Source organism: Blennius ocellaris (genome assembly GCF_963422515.1).
Source record: "Blennius ocellaris genome assembly, chromosome: 5".
NCBI classification, from domain to species: domain Eukaryota; kingdom Metazoa; phylum Chordata; class Actinopteri; order Blenniiformes; family Blenniidae; genus Blennius; species Blennius ocellaris.
In genome coordinates this window covers 11,700,482-11,712,913 of record NC_137654.1, presented here as the reverse complement: position 1 = coordinate 11,712,913, position 12,432 = coordinate 11,700,482, and the positions used below count along the sequence as shown (strand labels likewise).

Genomic DNA, 12,432 nt, shown 5'->3' with positions numbered 1-12,432 from the left:
ATTTAATGAAGCTTTTCATACATTCAATAATGTTTCTCTGCATTTTTGACCATATTTGTGATATCCAATCATGTATTTGGAGTTTTGGTAACAATATAAAATTCTTCTAAGGATTTTCAATGGTACCTATTAGATTAATGGAAAAATAATAATACACTACTAATTTAAACATCTTATTAAATTATTAGCAAGTTATTTGTAGTTTCATGATGAAATCCAAGGATCCAGGCTCATTGCTGAATGCTATTTGAAGGTTTACCCCAATTAAAAGTGTCTGCACACTGTAAATGGAATGGAGAGAAGACTTAAACATTGTATTTGTGAGTGAAGTTGTTGTCAGGGAGGCTGTCAAACATAAATCCTGGAAGACAAAACAAGATAACCACATGATACAAATCAGCCTGTGGGATAACCCGTGTACAATTTACACTTACATGTTTGGATAAAAATAAGTGGCATTTGTCATTTATTCATTGGCAATTCCCTCATTTAGTACAACGAGTAGACATGAAGAACCAAACAAAATGAGATCAGAATCAAATGTTGCTGTGTACGTAGCACTGTAGCTTCTGCACAGAGACAAGAAAAACAACAAAATGTATTCATGTGTGCTAAAGGCTGCAGAAATCAGATTTGCTACATGAAAACTAAAACATTTGCATTAATCTTCGATGAGGAGGCATGATTAAATAAGACATAACGTTGGAATTCTACTTATTTGTCTTTGAGAATTTAAACTAATGTACTTCTTTCACAAAGATAAAGGGAATATTGTGGTTTCTTGTTCGTGCTTGAACATTTTGTCATTTTTTTTACTAGTCTTCTCTGCTTGAGATCAAATTCCCCTGTATATGTACAATATGTCTATCATTGTTTTGTTACAGGAGATTTCACTCATTTGAAAAACTCAAATTAGTGAAACTTTTTTTTTTAACTAAGATAAAACTGTTATTTATTCTTTAATTGCTTTAAAACATATTAAGACAAAAAATAATTATTTATCTGCTTAATAAATGAGCTTGACGTTTAATCTCTACAACACCATATGTAGAATCCCCATTATGGTGAGTGGCAAACACAGACACAATAACACAACCTTCAAAGAGTTTCGTCAGTCTAATAGTTATTACATTGACGTAGTCTCTACAGAAGCTTTATTATATCTCTGAATAGCGCCCACACATCACCCTGTGCACTTTCAGTCATTAATATGAAATATCTCAGCTGAATAAAGAAATGTGCATGCCATTCTGCAGAGGCAAGAAAACTAGAATAGATGTGAAAATGTCATTCCAGCTCGGTAAAACTTTTTCTCCTCCTTAAGACCTGAGGATGGAGCGTTGCTATGGAAACTCAAAGGATGCAGACACAGTAGGGCATATGTTGATGTGAGGTCAAATGTGCGCTGAAAACAGAAACAGTGAGGGAAACAATCTCTCCTGGGTGCAAAAGGAGCTGGAGGAACCAGTAAGGAACATATAGTAGATGTCGTTCTGGCAGCAGGGTTTTTTTTTTGTTTTTTTTCCAATGGTAATTATTGTAATTATAGCTCTCTGGCCGTGGAAAAGTTAGAACTAAAATATGTAGATTGTAAACTAGTTCGGTCTCTCTTTGGCAGAATGTGTTAGAGAAATAAGATCACAGCTGGAACTAATGAGAGGAATGATTAGTAGGTACAATAATGACTTATTGAAGAGTTTGAGTTGACGCCGTCACTGACCCATTTGGTTCAGTCACAAAACCCAGACAGAGAGGAGCTCTATAGGAAGCAGCCACCTTTAACAATAATTATTGCACCTGTGTGTTTTAACTGACAACAAGGCTGCATTGCATTAAAAGCACCGCAAAATCTGAAAGAAAAAAAAGTAGAAATATAACTTTTTCATTTTTTTAGGAACATTCACTTGTCTGGATTGTCACTAAAGCACCAGCATACAAAAAACTAGACAAGACAAAGACAAAATGAGAGTTAACTCTGCGTTAACTCTATTACTGCTGAATTAAATTGATTGATGTGAATATTATGGTTGTATACTTGTTAAATGAAAACATGAAATGAGCGAGTATTTCTGCCTCTATTTTTCAAGGTAATTTCAACTTTTATATCTGGCTCTTCCTTAATAATACGACTGCTTGAGTTTGAACTCCCATTAACCCAGATCTTATGAGACATGAATTTGGTGTAGTGATGTCAGGAAGGTGAGGCTGGAGCAAAAACAGTAGTGGAGTAAGTGACTCAAATGTCCCAAATCACTTCAGTGAGTAATGAAAGCCCATAAAATAAATCTGTAACGGAGGAAGCTATCCTAATGAATATGAACACAAAGTTGCATTCCTCTGTTTTATGGTAGGTTTTCTGATATTTCTACATATCTTAAACAGTCTATAAGTTATTGTTATAAAAGAACACAGGCTGGTCCTGTGCCTCAGTTTGTTCATTGGATTTTCCCAGTAGAACAAAGGAAGAAAAAAACTGGGGGAACAAAATGCTATTTTTAGTTTATGGGAGGAGTTGATGTAGGGTTCCATCAGTTCAGTTGCCATGATAGATAACTGCCAGTTAAAATCAGAGAGGAGAGCCAACAGCTAAATGATTCAACATGAAGCCACTTTCCCTGTTAAATGTCACAAATAAATCTCACAAATATATGTAAAAACACAAAATGATGAAGCAGCCTCTATTATTTCATTGTATATTATAAAGTTGACTATTCAAAGACACATTTTTATTTTCTACACACTATATGCAGACTTCTGGTTACATTTATCACCTGAAGACTGACGCTTACAAGCATTTCAAATCCAATACACTGAAAAGATATTTTACTTCACTGCCGACAACACCCATTCACCCATTCACCCATTCACAAGCTTCACGTACTGTATGTTCACCTGAATCTGAACAAATATTTCATTTCAAGGACAAACACTTCTCCAGAACTAAAATGCCTTTGAGCTTGGATATTTTAAAGTTGTCATAGTAACTGACTTTGCAATGAAGTTTCTGACTGTGTGGCGGAGTAAAGAAAAATAACATTATCACACCAATGAAGTGCTATTCACACAAATCAGTGTCACATTAAGTATCTTCAAATAGTTATCCATCTTCTCTTACAGTAGATGTCCCTCAACTGACTTGCAAAATGTAGTGAAACTGTGTTCCGATGAGGCAAAACGTCTAAATCGCAAAGCGGAACAGCTTCGTCCGCCCATATTAGATTTATCAGTTAAAACTACCAGCGAGACACTTCATCCTCCATCTGTTTTATACATAGTGATATATTACAGATGGAAAGTGGTTCAAGCACTTCCGTTCAGTACAGCAACTTGAACATCCACTAGAAGTATACACTCTCACAATATGTAACCTATATTTTCGTAATAAATGGAGTCTCCAATTTGATTCGTAGTGAAGTTTTATGTTTGTGGCACTAAGTGGCCACCTGTGGCAACTGGGAGGGACATGAACACTTGTAGGGTTTTGCTATTTGGTGGAGTTGTATATTCTTTGAATACGTTTCTCCTCTTTAATTTTCATGTCATTATTTTTATGCTGTTTGTGCCAGAGTTTTCTGTCTCTTGTTCCTAAATGAATATATGATCATATGTAAATCGAGAAATGAAAATCACACATCCGATTAAACTGCATAACAAAAGGGAGTGCAAACACCCACACAGGTGTTATTTTTTCTTCTGTTTCCAAGTGTCACTTCATTCTCAAAGCTGCGTGGAAATTCACTCACTGAACTTGTACTTATCATACTGTTGATTATATATAGACGCATGTCAAAAGACTCAGGATTAATGGAAATGTTTCACTTCTTTAAAAAAAAAAGTCTTTTATATACAGTATATTCTTTGAGATCCTTTTGTATATAATTTAATGGCCTCAAACATAATTTATCAACCTGATTAGAGGACTGATATAAGCGAGAAAGATCAAATGACTTGATTGAATTACTTCACATTGATTACGTTTTAGAAAACATATTCTTTGCTTGACTCACTGGGAACTCCAGAGACAAGGCGAAGGGGACGGAGCACACGAAAGGCTCGGAGGGCCTTGACGTCAAACGCCCCGGGTTTGCCTCCAGACTGGCCGCCAGAGTCAGCGTCTTTGGTTATCATCTCCAGAACCACACTGAACAGCCTGGAGAGCAGCAGTGGAGGCAGAGAGTGAGAGAGAGAGAGAGAGAGAGAGGGGGAGAGAGAGAGAGAGAGAGAGAGAGAGAGAGGGGGAGAGAGGAGAGAGAGGGAGAGAGAGGGGGAGAGAGGGAGAGAGAGGGGGAGAGAGGGAGAGAGAGGGGGAGAGAGGGAGAGGTAGAGGGAGAGAGGGAGAGGGAGAGAGGGAGAGAGAGGGAGAGAGAGAGAGGGAGAGAGGGAGAGAGGGAGAGAGAGGGAGAGAGAGAGAGGGAGAGAGGGAGAGAGGGAGAGAGGGAGAGAGAGGGAGAGGGAGAGGGAGAGAGGGAGAGAGAGAGGGCGAGAGAGAGAGAGCGAGAGAGAGAGAGAAGTTATGGTAATGTTATGACAGAAAAACAGATTAAACCACCTGTCTGTGTGTGTGTGTGTGTGTGTGTGTGTGTGTGTGTGTGTGTGTGTGTGTGTGTGTGTGTGTGTGTGTGTGTGTGTGTGTGTGTGTTCATGCATGCATACATGCACAGCGGTGTACTCTTTCAGTGTGTCCTATGGGTCCATGCATATTTACCTTTATGTTTTCACTCCTCTGCAGAGGCCAGGTGGTCCACTGTGCAAAACCATGTGTGTATGTATATATATATATATGTGTGTGCGTGTGTGTGTTTGTTGTGTATACATTTGCATATCTATCCATGATTGTCACGTGTCTCCTGGACATGATCCATTCTGTACTGAGAGTTTTATAAATGATGGCCGAGGTAATAATAATTTCCCTCCACAGCTTGATAAAATGTCATTATTGAAAACATTAAAAATTATTCATATGAGCATATTATCATTATTAGTCATTAACAGAACATATCATTTATTGTAAACTCACCCCACTATGACAATGACAAAGTCCAGCATGTTCCAGCCATTTCTGACATAAGAGTTTTGGTGCATGACCAGGCCGTAGGCAATAATCTTCAGAAACGTCTCTATCGTGAAAATGATGAGGAAGGCATATTCTACTGTTTCCTACACAAAGAGAGAGAGAGAGATAGAGAGAGAGAGAGAAGAACAACAACAACAAAACAAAGTTTAGTAGGGTTATGACTTTAAAAACAACAATAAAAAAAAAAACATAACACACAATTCTAGAAATGTTCCAGTATCCATCTAATACTGATAGAAAATATATGAAATATCTTTGAGATCAAACGTGGCCATTGAACTAAAATATATCTCAAAGGAACAAAATCAATTTCATGAGCAGGCGGGGGGAAAAAATACCCGATTCTAAATCTCTCCCTTACAAGGATTCACATTCTGACACCAACAAGGGTGACTGATCCTTATAAAGGAACAGACAAATAAAAAAAATGCTGGAAAGAGGAATCTAAACAGATTTAATGCAGGCCTTTTTAAATTAATATAAAAAGATACTTATATTAGCTCAGTCTTTGGAAATGTTTTAAGAAGCAATCAGGCTGAACAGATAGATACCTTAAGTGGAAGAGAAAACTATAATATATTTTGTGAGGAACACATTTGTACAATCAAATGTTTGCCTCTCCTCCTCCCACACTTTGAAAATGTTTTGTTGTTATACTGACATTTTCAAAGAAAAACACATATTTAAATCTTCCGACAAACCTAAAACCATCATGGCCGCCAATCAAACTGGCTTTATACGAGAAGACATGACTGTGGGTGGAAAACACTCACTGGGCCACGTAATGAGACATTCAGGTGACCCTCATAAACACAGCAGAGGAGGCAAGGCTTTTCATCTCGCTTTCATCATTCAGATTGTCACTGCTTACAAAAAAAAATAATATAAAAGTCATAGTATTAATATAGTAATGGTACTGACACTAATATCCAAAAGCATTTAAAAAAAAAAAAGATTAAAGGACACGTCATCCCACAGATGAAAACTCTTGAGTCATACTCTGTGTCCCGCTGTATCACCAGCATGTTTCTATGGCAACTAAATAGCTGGTAATGCAAACATGTCCCTGATATTAGGCTTTTCCTTCTATTTATTGTGCCTACACATTATTCCACGTCTTTTTTTTTTCTTATTTCGAGCTTTCTTTGACTCTCCTACATATCTCACTTCTCTCTCTCCCACACACCAGCCTTTATACGTCTCACGCCCTCTCTCCGAGTCTCCAATTCATGAAGTGAAAGGTTAGTGAGTCGACAGGTTTCAGAGCCCATCACGCTAAGCGCTTCTCTTGTCCATTTAGAGGACAGGAACACCACAAAGCGCACTTGGACGGCGCACAGTGAAAGACACCGGCGATACCAGCGACGCACACTTACAGACTTCACACCCACACACACGCAGATAAACCTTCATTGGTACACAATCTCTAACCACGCTTGGAAAGGCAGCAGGCCAACCAGACGAACAGCTTCACTGAGCAATTACAGAACAGCCTGGTTCTGTGATATAAAGTATAGAACGTTGTATAGAAAGTTGTACCAAAAAGGACCTCTTGTGATTTTCATTCTTTCCGGACTGTTTTTGAACGAATGTCATCTTTAAAACAAAATCACTGCTTTGGCATGTGTCCACACTGCTGAACAACTGAACTCAGTAAATCATTGTGTGTCCATGGTTGTGATGGTTATCTGGTGTAAAGTGAGTGGTGTGTGACGACAGTGGCTGGGCGATGACCTGCTAAGGTCAACAAGCGCCATGAATCAGAGCTGTTTCTCACTGATAAGAGCCCACATGGAAACACGCCTGCCTCCATCGTTTACCACATTCTTAGTCTGTCCCCTCTGCTGGTTGCAGAAGTCTGAACGTCTGCTCTCCTGCTCAGTGAACAATACTAATAATAATAATCATTTTGCCAGGAAATAGCATGTCGAACCGCTTGTTCTTTGGGGACATTAAACAGGTTTGTACAGTTTGAGAATATACACTTTTGGAGGACAGCCGTGTGTTTATGTTTTTTCACTTTACATAAATCTGTTCCCATATTTAATTTGTGGTGGCTGATTTTAGTCACAAGTCTGAAAGAGGACTTATAGGTGAAGACATGTTAGAAGAGTGATTGGGCCACATATAGATCTTGAGTGGGTCAGACTGGTCAAATAGTGCCATAATAACCTTTAAATTTAAACTTTGATTTTTCTTTTTCTTTGTTGTGGTACTGAGTTCATGTGACAAAAATGTCTATATTTACACAAATAACTATTACTGAAAATGAAGATGATGATGATGATAACAACACAATTCCAATCTTAATGAAAACGTCCGGTTCAAAATACAGTGACATGTTGCATTAAGCATGTTTTTACAAACTCACCCTGGCAGCATGACTTTGAGACATGTGTTTGCTCGAATAGGATGTGATCTTTACACATTATATATTTTACACAAAGACATAGACAAATGGAAGACAAATACCCAAGTCAAAATGTATTGTTGTAAACAAATCTCTGAAGTGTTCAATCATGGAGAAAAACAAAGATGCACTCGCAAGAGCAGCAGGCAGCATCTTAAAAAAAAAAAAAAAAAAGTCGATGTATGTGTGCAATTCCACAAACACATTTACTACAACTGCTTCCATTGACAGGCTTTACATTGACGGCCCTGAATCCTGGCTTATATTGTGAAGCAGCTGTAAGGAGCGAACTTTTTTCATGGCAGCTTTATCTCCACATAAATGTCAATGCGTTTCCAAGTCAATTAACCCAATTTAATCAAAACAGTCATTTCATGAGCAAAGCATGCGTCAAATGTTCAAAGTTGTATTTGTATACGCTGCATTTCTTTTACATTCTATATGAATATTGGTCATCCATGTTGACTCCAAGACACCTAAAGGATGAAATAGTTCAGGGTCATGGATGATATGAGGAATAGACACATTTTGCTCATGTAACGTCCTCATTTCCCTGCAGCGTATAGGAGTGGATTTAATACATTCAGGCAGAAAAGTAATAGACTTTGACCCTTGCCCTGTTGCATACCTCGTCATCGCTATAATACATACGACATGGCGTTACATAAACAATATTTAATCCATTTTATTCTTTCACATGTGTTGGGGGGGAGGGGGGTTCCCAGAGAGAAAGTAAAGCAACACAGAGGAACAAGAACAATGTTGACCATCACCAGAGAGAATGACCGGGGGGAGGGGGGGTCAACAACATTTTATTAATCCTCTTCTCTCGTTCACCTTTTCATCAGTCAAACCTGAGAGGAAAAACCTGTTAAGCTGAAGACCAGGACAGAACTGTGTTTAGTTCGGTGCGGCATTATGTAAACTTTTTTTTCTGAGAATGATGGCGTCCCCCACCCCCCCACGTTCAGGCTTCCTGTGTCCAAGCTGACTGAATATCACTCCTTCTGTGCCCGTAGTAGGGAGAGTGTTGCCATGGAAACCAGCCTTGTTTCATGTGTGGGAAGAGATAAGAGACCCAAAGAGTGAGGGATACTCAAGACAACTGACTCCGGTACGGCTTGCTGGTTCAAATTCCAACAAACTACTTCCCATTATATTTAGGAATTTATAATCACTTTAAAATGTTTAAATTAAATTCCGCCAACAGTGTCTGCACAAGGAGTTGGTGGTTTGAGTAAAAAACAAAACAAAACAAAAGCAACAAAAAATTAAACCGTAGACAGATGATGTTGACTCCCAAACTTAAATCTCCTTAGAAACGATTGTGAAATTCCAGGAACACCATAAATACTCTGCTGTTTCATCACTCTAAGATACATTTCCTCTCCACAGAGCTCAGCACAACAGAGGCTCGGTCACTCAAAGTGAAGCAGATTAATTGATTTAAGGAGGAGCGCTACATCCTGTAAGCTTCACAATCCCTGCTTTTGGGAGCTGGACAAGAAATTTGGGTGAGTTGCAATAAAGCCAAAAGAGCTGTCAGTTTCTGTGCAGAGGCTGAACCAAATGTCCTGGATGAGGTACTTCAGTTTCGCGCGGCCATGTTTTCAGTCGAGAGGAGTCAAGGCAGCTCAGGGTTAAAGACACTCAGCTTGAGTTGTGTTGTTAAAAATGAAAGGATTTCAAATGTTTTGCTCCATGTGGACTCCGTGATTGCGAAGCCAAGGATAGACCAGCTAGAAAACATCGATTGAGCATTACAAGAGATGACTGATGGACCTCTCCTGCACTCAGACATCAGAGTGAGTGGCAGCTCCGCTGGACGTGCTCGTGTTTTTAACCATGTCCTTCGATAGCTGCCCTGGAAACACTGAGATCTCCTCCACTATCACACAAAAAAGTTGCTGAATCACTCTTGACTCTTTGTAAAATACTGATTATGTTAAATCTCTGTGCCGTCTCCTTAAACACGTCTCAATCAACAGGGTTCAACATATTCACTTCAATTGTTCACATTAGTTACAACGATATTTCAGCACCGGTTTATGGCTTTCTCGGAAAGAACAACATAACTTCATATGTACATGCCACACTGAAGTAGAGGTACAAGTCCTTGAACTCGTCATAAACGACCTGCTATGACATCAACAATAAGACCTTGTTCATGCTCACATGTCGCTATGAATGCAACCTCTTGAATGTGAAATGTGGAATCCTCGCTGCCGCCCTGAGAGTTATGAACCTGAAGGTGGCGGATCCTTCCCTACTTGAAAACATCCACAAATCAAGAAGCTTCCTGTTTCTTACATCTGGTGATGTGAGCTCGCGAGGTGGAATGAGGCCATGCAGGGATAGCCCCCATTACTAATGTGCGGTTTTAAAAAGCAAGAACAAAACACCATCTATTTTTGTGTGCGCATGTTGTGTATGAGCACATGATGACTCAATGTAACACTGTGCTGCATGAGTGAGTTCCCCTCCTACAATAGTCGTCATTTGATTTAATCCAGTTTATATTTTATCTTAAAATGCAAAAACCTCTGCTCTGCATGTGAACAGTCCGTCTAAAGTTCAGTGTAGAGTGTTCAAACACAATCCGGCGTTTTCCACACGTTCAAAAACTGGTACAGTTTGATGCACAGCCACTATGAATCAGGAGGTTTTAATTCAACAATTAAAACAACCGAAAAGTAATAACTAAGCATGAATTGGATGAGAAAATACAGCGTGTAAGAGGAGGTTCCCATGTGTAACTAACTGCCTGCGTAACAAGCAGGAAGGAGTGAGCGCTTTAGGAGAGAGTCTCTGTCTGAACCTGTCATGTGGAAGAAATCCCACAGCTGAGATAAAAGGTGTCACACACACATACACACACACACACAAATCAGTGATTGGCCCAGTGGCGCATCATTTAGTTTTCAGGCATTCACAAAATGGGGTCAGTAAATGTCGCTTTGAGAGAAAAAAAACCACAGTCAACGGAGGGTGTTTTTGAGGACAATCTTTTTGGCAATGAGAAAAAACATATTTATCATCTAAATACGGAATGTAGAGATTAATTGTTTTCAAGGAATGCCCATTTTTTGAAAATCTGAGAAATTACAAAACACAGAAATAACAGAGACGTGAAATGAGGTAGAATTTAAACACTACAAAGGAAAAACAGATATCTGCAAATGTAATTTAAGGTTAAAGAAAACAAATACAATGTGTGAGATAAGTAATAATCCCTATCTGAACCCAATCATAAAATCCCTGCACGGGGAAGACAGGTGATCAACAAACTTTCAAACTTTCACAATATCTCAGGTTAAGCAGTTATTATGTATGTTTTAGCCTGAGCAAGAAACAATAATTTTTCGTTAATATTTTAATAAAGTTTGTAAATGAAAATACCAGGCAATACCTTTATCTATTTAGTAGACGTAGTTACATTTATAACTGAAGTAGAAGTACCCCAACATGACTAATAACAAGGGTTATTAGACTTTTGTCAAAATTAATGCACTGATTTGTCTTTTTTATTCAATTAAAACTAAAAAGTAGCGTATAAAAGTATAAGTTAATAAATATATTGACACGTGTTGTTCTTCTAAGGCGTCATCAACCTTTTTCTTGTGGTGTATGTATGTATGTATGTATGTATGTATGTATTGCTTCAGTGTGGATAAATGTGACTGTCAGCTGCTGTGCTCCATTCACTATAACCCAGAATTATACTCTGCAGATGCAAAAACAAGTAATAAGCCACTTTGAAGAATATAAGGAAGACAAATACAACAGATATTTTGTTACTTGCCGCCTCTGTTAATTACTGGATCCATACATTCAGTGACTGAACTGTTTAACTACTCAAATGTCATATTTTGCTCTCCAGTACAAGACACTGGTCACATCAGTGGTGAGTTGGCTGTACTTTGCAAGTGTCACATTATGTTGTGTGAATCCTTGCAGTTATACTTGCAAGTAATTTTTTTTGCGCCCTCCAAGTACACATGACCACCTAATTAATTATATGAGAGGAGTTTTACTCTTCCTGACCTCCAACACTGCAGTATCAGTCAGATTGGTTGGTAAGTACAGTCAAACGCTCTCTGCTCCATCATAAAGACAATCATTTTTATTCATGTGATTGACCTCATCCACAAAGCCAATCTTCACACTATCGTTATGTCATGTCATTATTAAACAGACATTATGGATTTATAGTACTGTTGGAGGAAGAAGCTAAATATTTGAACTGTTTAAACCTTCTTTAGCAGCAGTAACCTCGATTTGGAAGCTGTTGTAGCGTCTTCTCAGAGAAGCACAATCTCCAGGAGGCATCTATGACCAGTAAGTCTCACAGAACTGCTTCATCTCAGTCAGTTTCTTGAGGATATCTCCTGTGAGGGGCTGTCCAAGCTAAATCTTGATCACCTCAATTAAATCCATGTCCTGATTTAGACAGGCATGCTCCAAGTAATGTGCTTTGTGTTTAATAAAGCTATTCTCTTACCCTGCACAATAATTTCATAAGCTAGTAAATTTCTTTGCCCTTTGAGCAAGGCAGCAAAGGAGCCCAATATGATGCTGCCACTGCAGCATATAGGGGAGGGTGTTCTCACGTTGGTATGAAATGTCTAAAAGTCATGTTTACTTAGTTAAGCGCATAGTTGCAGGCCTGATCTACTCAAGGGTTGCGTGTGTAAAAACTTGATATTGCAAACAACGGTGGCCTCGTGAAGCAGACTTAGGATCTGAAGGTTATACGTTTCAATCATACTGCCAAGAGGTAACTACTGCGGGTCCCTGACCTCCACCAGCTCCCAAAACACGTTGAAGCCGATCTACTGAATGATGTGCAAAATTGATGAAAAAAACGAAATCTTTTGCCTTCCTGAATATGGACTATTGGGAATATCTGCCAGGTCTAGGATGAGTTTTCACTCCCAACAATTCTCTA

General features: G+C 38.7%; 1 protein-coding gene across 1 annotated transcript in view; it reads right to left on the bottom strand.

Moving 5' to 3' along the window:
• cacna1db (calcium channel, voltage-dependent, L type, alpha 1D subunit, b) overlaps nt 1–12,432 on the bottom strand; it is a gene marked incomplete at both ends in the record, with an annotated part of 70,575 nt that overhangs the window by 32,591 nt on the left and 25,552 nt on the right. The window contains 2 exon segments of the mRNA XM_080495968.1: nt 4,008–4,150; nt 5,018–5,157. Of these exon segments, the coding sequence (XP_080352094.1) occupies nt 4,008–4,150; nt 5,018–5,157 (283 nt within the window).